General features: G+C 33.3%; 1 protein-coding gene across 2 annotated transcripts in view; it reads left to right on the forward strand.

The window, feature by feature from the left end:
- Window positions 1-575: 575 nt before the first annotated feature.
- Window positions 576-13,956, forward strand: part of LOC129229246 (protein boule-like) — a 47,480-nt gene continuing 34,099 nt past the window's right edge. Inside the window, exons 1-2 of one of the 2 annotated variants that reach the window (XM_054863511.1) lie at window positions 576-921; window positions 13,084-13,200. In XM_054863511.1, the coding sequence (XP_054719486.1) occupies window positions 919-921; window positions 13,084-13,200 (120 nt within the window). In that variant the 5' untranslated portion in view covers window positions 576-918. The remainder of the gene's footprint in view (window positions 922-13,083; window positions 13,201-13,956) is intronic. The other variant, XM_054863512.1, reaches the window with a different exon arrangement.

Genomic DNA, 13,956 nt, shown 5'->3' on the forward strand with positions numbered 1-13,956 from the left:
TCACCCGTCATATCTTAATGGGTGATTTTCTACTTCACAATATCTATGTATATTTTAACTTAGAAATTAATAAATTTAGATTTCTTAGAACATTAAAATCTCGGTTTCGTCACCAATAATATTGAAGGATCCACTTTGTAACTTTAGAAGTACGTACCACTTTAAAGGTAAAAGAAACGTAAAATATTTCTAATCCATAGAAAGATTGTCAAAATATGATTTTAAGGTGCAGAAACCAAATCATTAACCAGCTAATTAACTAAATTACGTAACTATATTCAATGGATTTATTCTCATACCAAAGACAGGTGGCGTTAGAGAAAAGCAGGTGGGGAGGAAACTATTTTCTTCCACGGTAAGTAAAAAAAAAAAACCGTTGAAGCTCTTACAACTGACGGAGAATAGGATGGTGTATTTGAGTGTGGTTCGCGTTCAGTCCCAGGCAAAAAACCCTATTTTTAAATCCGCGGCAAATGTCCTTGCAGTTGCGTAGCAGTTCTTAGGCGCTGAAACACACACAACTATATCGTCTAAAGTAGTAAATGAATACTGTTCTAAATTTATTTCACCGAAACTCTGTCTTGTTGCCAGATGTAACTGGGTTGCATTAAGCTCAAACTGCGATTCGCGCAGCCGATTTTTTTAATTACATTATTTTTTTTAATTGTGAACTAATTTCAAGGATTCCATGCCATCGTCATCGCCACGAAATCTGGTAGTGTTCTAAGCTATTGTTACGCGTTTGGTTCGAAGTTTATACCTTTTATGTCGAGTATTATTCGAAATATCTTTATGAAATATGCGATCAGATGTATACAACGACATCAATTCGATTTGGATTACGTAAAATAGATTTATTGCGTCTTCTAGTGTTTCATTTCAAAGAAAATTTCCTCATACTTGGTGGTTTGTAAAATAATGGTAAGTGTAGTGCCTTATTTTTTTCTTCTTCTTTTTCTTCCTTTTCTGATGGTAATACATTTGACTTTTGACTTTTCTTTCAATAATGTATAAAATGTATTGAATTTTTGTCTTATTTTTTTTGTGAATTAAATTTTACAAAATATTTTTAAAACATTTTGTATTCGAGCTTCAGGACATAGTTTTGTCAGGTAATTGAACAAAACATTCAAATCATGACCGTATTTAAAGGGTGGGTTTTTAGGATTGAAACCCTCTCCAAAAAATTTCAAGACTATTCCAAACTATGCTTGTTTTCCTACTTTTTTTCGCCGAAAACCTCAGTTAGTTCCAGAACTTATTTTTATTATAGTTATTGCGAAAATTATTTCTTATAAAACAACTGGTCGTTTTCTTTCAGATTTTCGTTACTTGAGGCAAACGAAAAACATCAAAATTCTTTAAATTTGAAAGTGTCAAACTTGAGATTTAACACATTTTGCAAGTGTCAAAAAATATGAATTTAGGAGGCATTACTTCAATGCGCGTATATTAGAACACGCATCTATTTTTATTTATTTATTTATTTATTTTTTGAGTTATATTGAAAAGACATCGAATATTTAATAAGAATAAACTATGTAGTGTACACATCAGATTTTTTATTCACTTAATAGACACTTTACCTTTTACATTTGCCACTGTTAATACCTTTAAAGTAGCCTCCCCTTATTTAAATAACTTATTGTCACAAAAATCAGTAGAATACATAATGAAATCAACATAGATTTCAGACCATAATAGATTTCATGAGAAGTGTGTTGGTAAAATTCTCCTCGAATCAAAAGTCTAGTTACAGCCCTAATTCTAACGCTGTTTTCAATTATAATTATTATTCGATTGTTAAGAGTTGATGTTTAAATTTTGCATAAAAATCCAGATTTATGCTATACATTTTGAAATCAAGTTATCAGCTTAATGAACTGTATTATATTACGTAAAATAACTATTTCCTTCTACTTTCTATGACTCGATGCTTATCTAAATTTTATCTGATGAAAACCCTTATGTTTAACATATTAAATTTCCATTTTATATTTCTCGTATTCTCAACTCGGGTATAAAATAAAAAAATATCAACTATTTATATTGTATTCATACGAATCTAATATTTAAAAGACCAACAATAAGCATTAAAGTATAACTGCCTAAAGATGAAAGAATTTGAAAAGAAATAAAAATAAAATAAATAAACTTTATTTATATTTATTTTAACGCAAAGCATATTAAACTGGATAAAGCATGAATACGCTATTTGTTAATGTGTACTGTTTTCTTCAGGAAAGAATCATACATTTATACCAAATGGAAACAACGTTTTCAGTTCCGTAAATAACTTAATTTAATTCATGCAATAATGCTTACATGCATATTGTTCTGCAAAGCAATTCGCAACTCCAGCGCTCGAATACGCTACCTTGCGGTGATTTACAAAATTAAAGAGAAAGGTAACACATTGCGTTCCACGTGTGTTTGATTGAGGTAAGCATAGACAGTTTGTTTATTAACGCATTCTCGCATTCGATGTGTCTTAGATTGCTCTCAGCAACTGAAATCGTTTTGTCCCTAAATGGTATTCTCGAGTTTCTCGAAATAATGTTAGTTTCCATTATTTCCCCCTCAAAAGTGAGTTGATTGTCGTAAATGACGAAAGTGTAAACAGAAGAAAACTATGGATTAACACACTTCGCATTGGCATGAAAATAACAACGAATATGCTCGTCTGTTCGAAGCTTTTTTTTTTTTTTTTTTTTTGATAGAGGATCAAGTTTTACCAGGTAACATTTATTTTATTGTTTTGTGTGAATTTGTATTCGTATGATTTTTTTTTTTTTAAACTTAAAACTGGACTTGATAAGAATTAGCTGAAGAATTATATATTCTTTCATCTCCGCCTTATTCAAAAATAATTAATTTAACTAACCTTATTTCACTGCAGCATTTTGTTATTCCAACAACAGTATGCAAAAAATATTCTTTAAAATAAAATTAAAACTGTTTAACCGAGAAAGAACGTTTAGAATTTGAACTAGCAAAAACAAAAGCTGGGAATTTTAATCGCTAAAATGATGCGCCAACTTTACTTGGTTACTCACATTATCAGCTGAACAGTTACGGAAAAAATTGTTTGGGGTTTTTTGGGGTTATCGTTTTAGAGTTGTGCAAGGAACCCTTGGCAAGATTTCACTTTTCAGCATAACTTTTTTTTTTTTTGAGTTTATAAAAACGGTAGTAAGAGAGAAGCTTACAGAATTCTGCGAAGAGTTTAAAGAAATAATGGAAGATCAATTAGAAAGAAAACTACTACCATATATCCGTTAGAATTTAATTGATGTGCATAGCATGACAGAACTAAATCATTTAATCGAGAAATTAAAAACTTACGGAACAGAAAGTACTGTTCCGTAAACTTACTAGCAGTACCCGCACTTTACCCGCAGTAGAAAATTAAATGGTCATTTGGTTCGCTTGTATATTTGCAAATAATGGATGATGAATTTCTTGCCAATTTGCTATGTTTATTTGCTCGCTCATGTTATGGTAATTTGCTCGTACACGTTATGATAATTTACTCGTTCATGTTATGATAATTTGTTCGATAAAACGTTCTTAAAATTGGAATAGAAAAAGAACAAAATCGAATTTTCAAAAAATCTCTTCGAGGCGCTCACCCTTATGCTACGAACTAATTTTGTGCCAAATTTCATGAAAATCGGCCAAACGGTGTAGCCGCTATGGCCGTAACAGACATCTAGAGACCCAGACTTTCAGCTTTATTATTAGTAAAGAATACATTTTTCTCTCTTTGTACCGTAATTTTCGAACCAAACTTGCAATTTGTTTATTTTGAAAAATGTAAGCTAACTATGTCACTTTGCCCCATATTCCCCTTCATATGTTTCTCAAAGTGTGATCTCTAGAAAAAGATAAAGTCATTTTTAAGCTGCTCGTCGGAAATTAATACAACGCCAATAGTTTTGTAACTACACCGTTCAGAAACTTCTATCAAATATGAGACCGTTTAAATAAGGAACCTGATTATAAACCATGGGTTTCCAACCTAAATTCAAAACTATGTCACTTTTTTCAAGAAGGATTAATTATAATTTCACATCTCATTATATCAATTTCCTCAAAATTTATTTCTTCAAATTTTTGAAATCGTTTTTCAAATATTAATTTCAATACATTGAAAATTTCATACATGAGAATATGCAATTTACTAACATCAGTACTCTGATAACTTGCCACGGCGAAGTTAAGTGACATCACTACGAGTCACGAACACAGACACAAAGTGACAGAATGGGATCGTTTCCGAAATTTTAAAAGTATTTTTTTCTGAAAGAGCATGCTTTAAAACATAGGATCGGGCCATTTTTTAGATAATTTGACAAAGTTTAATATTTTTTAAAAATTATTTTAATCGGTGCACAGATTCAGTTTTATTTTTTACACATGACATCAGAAGTGATGAAATGCCATTCACTGATGCTAATGGTGCAGAGCGCAATATTTAATATGCATCTATACTCACATGTACTGGCAACGATATGGTTCCAGCTTTTTCCGCTTATAAAACGACTATTTTCACAAGCATCATCTGAAGTTTGAATCTTCTTCTTTGTATATCTGCAAGAAGAGCAAGAAAAACTGTCTCTTATGACCAACGATAGATTTACCATTTAGGAACACAAAACAAATAAAGTTCATTTTTCTGAGAATTAATTGGTATTCTCATTTGAGCTTTCAGTTTTTATGCGTTCAGCAATTGAGAAAATGCGTAAAACTTATAAGCATTTTCGAAAATCATCATTAAAGTCTTAAATTCAGCAAATTACGCTTTAGAAAAAATAGAAAGTGTATTACATATTCCAAAACCCGCTGGATTAGCCTGAATGCAATGTTGAAGCACTTCTGCAAGCTTTAGTAATGCACTAAAAACCTTTAAGTTACAAAAAGTGCACTCTAAAGAAGAAAAGCAATGAAAGATCGGATATTATTTATATATTCGGCTCGACTTTAAAAGGGTTAACAGAAACTTGTATGAAACAGAGGATAACTCGCATGACAGTGCAGTAGGTTAAACTGCTCATGTTTTTGAATTCCTCTTTAAAGTGAGTGGTGAAATTGGAAAAGTTATCTAAACACTTTTACTGAGACTGCTACTTGGTGAAATGGAGAAATCAAGCAGTATTCACCCCTTAGCGTTGAACACTTGTTGCTTCATTAACATTGGCCTTGAATCAAATTCACTGATACAATGACTAACGTTAATGAAGCAACAAAGGTATTATCAATGTAAGTTAAATTGGATACAGCAAAACATATCCAAGAGGCATCGTGTCTGTCCAAAATTTGTAGTTCTTGAGCAAAACTCAGCATAAGAAAAGAAAAATCTATTTCAGTAGATGATTAAATTATTGCGGATCATAATGGGGTTGTTTCCTTCAGTCAAAAGTAGTACTTTTTGTCACTGAAATAGATTGAAAAAGCAAAATATATAACATGGACCCAGAAAATACTTTCATTTTCCCAACAGTTATTTTTTAATTAATTTTTTTAGATGTCGGATCTTTGAAACAAGGCGTGGTCTTGATGACGTCACAAATGATGCATTTTGCCGCATCTTTCTATCGCGATTCCACGTTATGATAATCAAGAAGCGAATTAAAATTGCGCTCTACTCTTGCTATCAACCATATCGTCGCCAGTACACATGAGTAAAGATGCGAATTAAATATTTTGGACCGTGAATGACAACACTGAATGGCATTTCATCATTTGTGATGTCATCGGCAGAAGCATTAAACGATGAAAGAGCACCGATTTAAGTATTTTTTTAAATATTAAACTTAAACAAATTATTTAAAAAATGGTCAAATCCTGTGTTTTAAAAGCATGCTCTTTCAGAAAAAAAATACTTTTAAAATTTTGGAAACGACCCCATTATTTAATTTTGGTAAAACCAATTGCAGTGGAGCCAGAGCACGTGTTTTCATCAAGCGCATTATTTTCAGAGCAAAATTCCTTTACCATCCCATACGAGTGGCACACTTACAGTTACTAAACGATAATTGCTAATTTGGATCTTACTTTGTAATGCTTTACAATTGGTGTACGGAATTCAAGAAGACTATTTGTTCAAGTAATAAAAGCAGTCTTTCCTAAAAAGCACAACTTTTTCTATTTGCGGTAGGCAGCACGCGTAAGCATTCAACGCGCCAAAGTTCATTACTTGTGACGTCATAAAGACCCCGATTTGTTTGAAAATCGGTCATTTAAAAAAATTATTAAAAATTAAATGTTTTGAAAATAAAAGATTTTCTTCGTTCCATGTTTTATATATATATATATATATATATATATATATATATATATATATATATATATATATATATATATATATATATATATATTGCTCATTCTATCAACTGAAGTGACTAAAAGTAGTACTTTTGACTGATGGAAGCAACTCCAGTGTGAAGTCTCACAGGAACGACGCTATGAGGCAGTTGCATCACGTTTCATGTGACTTCATTGCGACGCTGCACTGCTGTGGCAATGTAACCGCTCCTTGTGTGTTGTTGTAAAGACGTCGTTGAAACGTCACTTTGGGACGTCACCATTCGCGGACGGTCATTCGTAAGTGGCTGGAACGTGTCGATGACTTCGTAGTAATGATTCGTGGTTATCACATGACAGGAAACCTACTGTAGGCTTCCTGCGACTTTCATATCATTCCCATATTAGTCACTGTACTATTGGGGAAGTTTTTTTTCTATTCGTGATGACTCGGCGCTAATTGTCGTCTCATTATTTTATTTTGGTCTCCAGATGGTTTTGTGCATACTTTCATAACACTTTACTTTTCTCTGTCTTATCAAGAATCTTCTAAGGTTCTTTTTGGAATCCCGCCAAAACGAATCCTTTCCAAAAATTTCTTTTTCCAGCGGAATGTTCTTTTCAAAATTGATTTCTTCCGTGCGGCCCTTACGACTTAGAGTCGTTCTCAACACTATCAGTACCACACGTTTACCTAAATGTAGGACAGCATTTCTTAAATTGTGTTCCGCGAGACCCCAGGGTTCCACGAAGCTCTCTCAGGGGTTCCATGAGACTTGCATGTTTTCATTCCACATTTTCCAAAGTAGTCACTTAAAAAATCTATAAAAACGCTTTCCCAAAATTAAAAATGATTTACTTTTACTTTCGTACACTAATCTGAGCTTTATTACCCATCAGGATTAGCCACTATATTAATAGTTTTATTTGTGGCATGAAATTGTACTTGTAAGATTCCACTTCGGAATTTTTTCAAGATCAGTAATAAAGCACTTCTTTCTCACTTTTAAATATTTCAATTAAGAAAAAATCCGGAAGAAGCTACTGGTCTGCAAACCTTTTCAGGACTTAAAGGAACAAACTGTGAAAATTTCATCGAAATCGGCCGGGTAGTTCTCGAGTTTTGCGAGTTCAAACACACAGACGCTTTTGGGGGGCTTCATTTTATACTATGTAGAGATAAGAGAAAAAAATGGGTGACTAAAATAATGTATGAATGAATAAATAAGTGAATTATCAAATAGAGGATTGTAAATGAATTTATTAATAAATGAATACGCAACTCATTTAGAAAATAATTGAATAAGAAATCGAAATGAACAATTTCTATTTGCCCCATCCAATTTCCTTCGCATGCACTTGAATAATTGTACAAAACGTTTAAAATTAAAATAAACTTAGTTTTAAATAAATTAACTTTGCACCGAATATTAGTAGGTCTGAATTCCTCTTTGAAATGTTACTAACAAGAGCTTAATCATTTTATATCATCCGTTTCGTTTAGTGGAGCAAGAACAAAACATGAAGAAGAAAAGAAGATAGCGTTGTTCCATTTCACGCTTTATTATTATTACTTTTTAATCTGAATATAATTGCCTTGAATGTAATTTCCCTCTAAGTTCAGCTAAAATTGTTTCTCCGTGTTTATTTTTTAATTAAATATTCATTTTTAAATTTTATCTTCATAATTCCTCTAAATAAGTACTTACAACAGCTAAAATATTTTACGTTGGTTCGCTTTTTAATTCTTTGTGTGTGTGTGTGCGTGTATACAAGCGTGTGTGTGGGTGTAGGCATGTGTGTAGACGTGTGTATGTGTATGTGTGTATGTATACAGCCGCGTGTGTGTAGGTGTGTGTGTGCAGGCATGCGTGTGTGTAGGCGTGCGTGTGTACGCATGTGTGAGTGTGTGTGAAGTTCATAGGTGCCACCGTCCAGGAGTGATCTCGATCGCTGAGGCCGGTGGACAGTGGAGTTCCCAGTGTTAAGTTTTATGCTTAGTTAAACCTTGAGTGAACGCAAACAATTTGTAACCATGGCGACGAAAATTTGCTCTGATAATAAATATTAAAACAACGAAAAAATCAGAGCATCAGCTTTGGTAAAATGAGGATAACAATCAATTTGGGATTGTTCTAACAATCGTAACATGAATATGTTGGCGGTCCCTATAATGGTATCAAGTTTATTGATTCATATTTTTTTTTTAACTGAGACTTGCAAGGGTTTCCATAATGCACTGAATTTATTCTTTTAGGTAATAAAGTGTTTGAAATGTCCATCTCAGCAGTCCTTAATATTAATAATACAAACTCGCGCTTGCGGATAATCCAAATCCTAAGTAACAATTTAAGTTCCATTTTCTTTCTTAATTTTAGGAAAAAAAAAACACATTTTGTCATATAAAATTCATTTACTTTGCTTTTGTTTTCTTTTAACATTGCGAAGGTCTTTTTTAACATCACTAAGACGCAATTGACGGCCCCTCTTCCGAAAAATTGGGAGGGAGGATAGCTCCCATGGCTGCAATGATTTGAATACACATTTTGTCGACATTTGTAAACAGTTTCAATCAAATTGATTCACAAAGTTGTGATTAAAAAGATAGTTTTTTTTTCCTTACGTATAGCTTCTGTTTGTTGGAAATAATTTCGGGTTTCGGGGCCGGGAGTGACGTCGCCCTCTCTGGTTACGATCTTGGAACACTCCTTCGCGAACGAGTCCTCCCTAAAAGCATTCATCCCCCTAAAACACATCTAAAAATTTCAAAGGCACTTTTTACGCCATGATCTATTTCCCTCTTGCATCCCTCTCTTAATGAGAGCTTATGATAGAGCATAAGCCCATGAGCGCCAGACCTACGTATAGTATAAAGGTCCAAAAAATTTCTGCGCAAGCCCAGCACAGCAGGTAAGAAAGGTTTGCTGTTTTTTAGGCCGAGTCTCGCAGGCTTTGGCAGGAAAAGTAGCAAAAGCTAGTTTGGTAGCAAAAGTTGCGTCAAAAACTGAGTGATTCCAGGTCATGTGACCTCGTCGTTTCCCCCCACCATCGCTGATTTGAAGGAAATTTCAGAGGCGCAGACCCCTGCTCTCCTCCTCCTAAAACACTTATAAAACTTTCACTGCACCGATTTCGAGCCGGGGACTCCCCAAAGGCCGGGCCCCTAGTTTCCGATTCGGTTAGTATCTGGTTACCAAAATGTGCCAAATTCAGCTCTTTCATACATCCTGAGTAAAAAATGCAAAAATTTGATTCTCGCGTGTTTGTAGCATATGTTTCAAGATAATTTTTTGTGACTGCTATGTTTCATGTCTTGCCATTTATTTAATACCGAATTCAGTATTTTGGAAGTTCTTTTGTTATTGTTTTCATCTTACTTATAATGCATATTGTTAATCTCTTAAGCATGAAGAAAAAAAAAAAAACACTTACTCTATTCTATTTCCTTTTCTGCACTATTTGTGATTGAAAAACAAAAATTGTTTGTTTTGAAAAGCATTTCGTTGTATATACATTTATTTTTAACTTAAAACGGGTGTGTTTTACAAAGTTATAATCATTTTGTAAGACTGTGAAATCAACTTCTGAAAAGTGCAAATAAAGTGCTTTAAATAATTTCAACTGTTCTAGAGTCTTTGAAAATTATTTAGGTTTTTGAAATTCCTTGAAAAGTTCTTCAATTTTGTCTCTGATCGAGAAAATAAAGTAAGAATTGTCCAAATGGCCAGAATATTACTCTTTCGTTTTTTTTTTTTTTTTGAGCAATCACGATTGCTTATTGTTCTCAATTGACCGTTTTTGGTGTCCGTGCCTTTTTCAATTTGGATCTTTGCAGCATCACCGCCCACCGTCCTCTGCTGGCAGCGCGGCGCGGCTGCTCCGGTTTTGAGCTATCCGCTTCTCCTGGCCGGAGGCGTCCATGTCCTACACACACGCACTTTCACACACACACACGACTTCACACACATACACTCACACACACCTACGTGCATACACACAGGTCTACGCACACACACAACTATGCACAAGTAACCGCCCAGGAGGAGAGGCAGACTTGGGGAGGGGGGGACAGGAGCCGTTTCTAGAAACAATAACTCCAATGAGTAGGGTCCTGTCTCAGTTCGTGATTGCGAAAAACATAATTTGAATTCAAAATTTCAGAATTCAAATTAATTTTCTCTTTTTCTTTTTTTTTTTCTTTTTTCTGAATCTCTACACCACTTCTTTTTAACAATTTTGCTCAATTTTTATACTGCAGGGTATTTAATGAAAGGGGGGGGGGATGTTTGGAGAAGTGATCAAAAACAAACTACACTAAAAGCCGATATGAGCAAATGACGATGTGCTGCTCTTTTCTCCTCTCTCGATTTTCCTCTCTGCCCATTAATGTCAACGATTTGTCCAGCAAGCAATTTTTATTTTGATTGATCTTGATTTGCAAAAGAATACATAACTTTTTAAAGACTTTGTTTGCCTATTTCTCTTCATATGTTTGTAGTCTCAATTACGCCATTTAAGGCTTCAAAATACAGATTTTTATATCTATTTTTCAAAAAATTTATCGGGGGAGGAACCCTTGGACCCCCTTAAATTATGGATGTCCTACATCCGACTTAAAGGGATACTCTCCTGTTATCCTTACCACTACAAGGGTAAATAAAAAAATAACAAGAAATAAAAATAAAAACAACAACAGTCCAACAATGGAAACATTAAAATTTGAAACAAAAAACACCTTCTATGTTAAATATTTTTATGCGTGTATCTGTGTCTGTATGTATATTATGTGTGTGTGTTAGGGCAATCTACGAATCCGTGCACCTCCCCCAAAAAAAAAATTCTGGATACGGCCTTGCATGCCGGTGAAACTAACCTATACAAATTTTCAGCTTCCAAGACCCAAATCCTGAGAATCTAAGATCGATTTTAAAAAAAAATTTTGGTGCCCACTTTTTTTCTTTTCTTTTTGAGGCATCCTAGACCCTCATGATTTGAAGCTGAAAATTTGCGTAGTTTTGTTTCAAAGGCATGTCTGTACCTCTTTGAAACGTCCTCCAACACTCGTGTCATCAATTTAACAGAGAAAGGTTGATTGGTGTAACGCCCGAGAAAATGATAATAAGAAAAAAACTAGAAAAATTTCTAATATTTGCTTTGATTCTTGAATCATGGTCATGGAAGCAAATATATGACAGTTTTGATGTTTCTGGGCATCAAATTGCAACAAATGCTTCAGAAAAATAATTCCACCTTGTGTCACGCCGAGGGGAAGGAAGTTGGGAACTTTGTTCCTGCAGCATAAACCTTGTTCAAAGATTTTTAGACTTTTAACTTTTAAACATCCAGTTTATTTTCTTGGCTTCATGGCAATGCTTCTTAACAGAAATGAACTAAAATTGCTTGTATATTTTTTGTAAAGGGGAGACCGGGTCCAATTGATAGATGGTTTAGTTGATACAAGGGCTTTAATTCTCGAGTGCGTACGTGCTCAAAACTAATAAGACTCTCACGAAGAAGTTATTGGTTTATTTGACCTAACTTACGCTGGAGAACCTGTATTTTCTTTTTATTTGAGAATTATTCTAAAGAAATTGTTTTTTGGGCACCAAAATAAATTCTTATGGTTTACTTTAAGCTCTCGTATAGTGTGTTTAAATAATTATATCATATTAAGCAACATAATATCGTGTTCCTTGATTAGGAGGTATAAATTTACCTAAGCGAAGTTGCGTATAATCGTATCTGTTTTTTACCGATTTAGAGTTAACGTAAAAGGAAAGTGATTCCTTTTAAAATAATTGAAAGAGCGTATTTCCCATACTGAAGAAGAGAAATTACCCATACTGCCCATACATATGCTTGTTTCATCAATAAATCAGATTTACGTTTGTCATCTAACTGAGATTAATACACTTTAAACATTTTAGAAGACTCTTCTTTAAAAACAACTATTAAAAATCTTATTTCGTTGTTTATTATGTCAGCATAATAGTTTATTAAGTTTTGTATCAACTCGATCCATGTTGGGTCAAGTTGGTACATTTCAAAAAATAAATGAATAAAAAATTACTATTATTATTATTATTATTATGTTACTAAAAAAAGTTATGTCAACAAAGATTTTGAAATCATTATTTGAGGCAGTGAGAAGCAAAGGAATAAAGGGCAAAATTATAAAATTTGGAGATGACTTGTACAAATACACAGTAGCGGAACCTCTCCTCTGTCTTGAGGCAAGAGATAGTACTTGTAGCCCTGATAGGTGCTGTTTTACAGCATGATTTAGAAAGAAAAAAAAAATCAATGAAAGCCTACCTAGGACGTTATCTTTTAAACAAAGTTTACTGAAAATTTGAAAATAGTAGCGGAACCTCTCCTCTGTCTTGAGGCAAGAGATAGTACTTGTAGCCCTGATAGGTGCTGTTGTACAGCATGATTTAGAAAGAAAAAAAAAATCAATGAAAGCCTACCTAGGACGTTATCTTTTAAACAAAGTTTACTGAAAAATTGAAAATGTCCACTTACATCCATTTGCTTCTCACTGCCTCATTTGATGGTAAAATAGTAATAGAAAAACATGAAATTTTATTTTGACACGTAACATTAGTTATAAAAATTAGAAGAATCAAAATACACTGAAAATGTATCAACTATTCTGGTCCCTCCCATCCCCCTATTATATACTTACCCCTGCGTCATGAATACAATTTACACGTGACTACCAAATGTCATTCCCTTTCCTTTCAAACCTAAATGGAAGTTCTTATTTACTTTCAGTCCACATCGAGTGCGGAAGGATCAGGTTCTCTGTCTCCTTCCCCCGTGGCACCAAATGCACCAAAATTTGGAACGCTCATACCAAATCGTATCTTTGTTGGTGGAATAGCCGCAAATGTATGTATCCTTTTTGTCTAATTCTTACAGTAAAATTCATTACCTGGAATAAGTTAAAATAGGTTTTGGCTCCTTTTTACTTTCTTGTACGTAGTATAAGATTTATTGTGTTTATAAAAACTTCCCTCTCAAATTTCAACCTAAACTTTCAGTTTCTCATGACAGAGCTTTAACGAGTTTCTCTTTAGTAGAGTAACGACCCCAGTAATTGGCACTTTAAGAGTTTGTCCTTAAACTTACCTCTGTATTCATTACGTAGAAAAAAAAATTCACTTGCAAATATTTTTGTATTAAAGAATGCACATCGGTGCACTTATGTAGCTCACTAATATTAAAAATATTTGAATTAATATTTTTATAAAAATATATGAATAAAAAGTTACCAAAATCACCAGTAATTGGCACCTGATACCCCAGTGTATGACACCTTGTGATCCAGTAATTGGCACAAGTTAATAGAACTGGAAAATCATTTTATATTTTACTTTTAAATTACATAAAAATTTTATCATCGTAATAAACATATTTAATGTTAATTTAAAGTAAGTAATTTTCATAAATTAATGTTAAATCACACATCTTGATGTTGAAAAAGTACTTTAGAGAATTAAAAATAAATTTGGAGTGTTTCATTGAAAAATAATATCGAGATTATTGCTGTTTCGTTAGTTGGTATGCAGTTTCAATATTACGAATTATAGCTGTATCCACAGAAAAAGGAACATAGACCGGATGATTCTAAGGGACCATAAAAAA

This window comes from Uloborus diversus, chromosome 9 (genome assembly GCF_026930045.1).
Source record: "Uloborus diversus isolate 005 chromosome 9, Udiv.v.3.1, whole genome shotgun sequence".
Classification (NCBI taxonomy): domain Eukaryota; kingdom Metazoa; phylum Arthropoda; class Arachnida; order Araneae; family Uloboridae; genus Uloborus; species Uloborus diversus.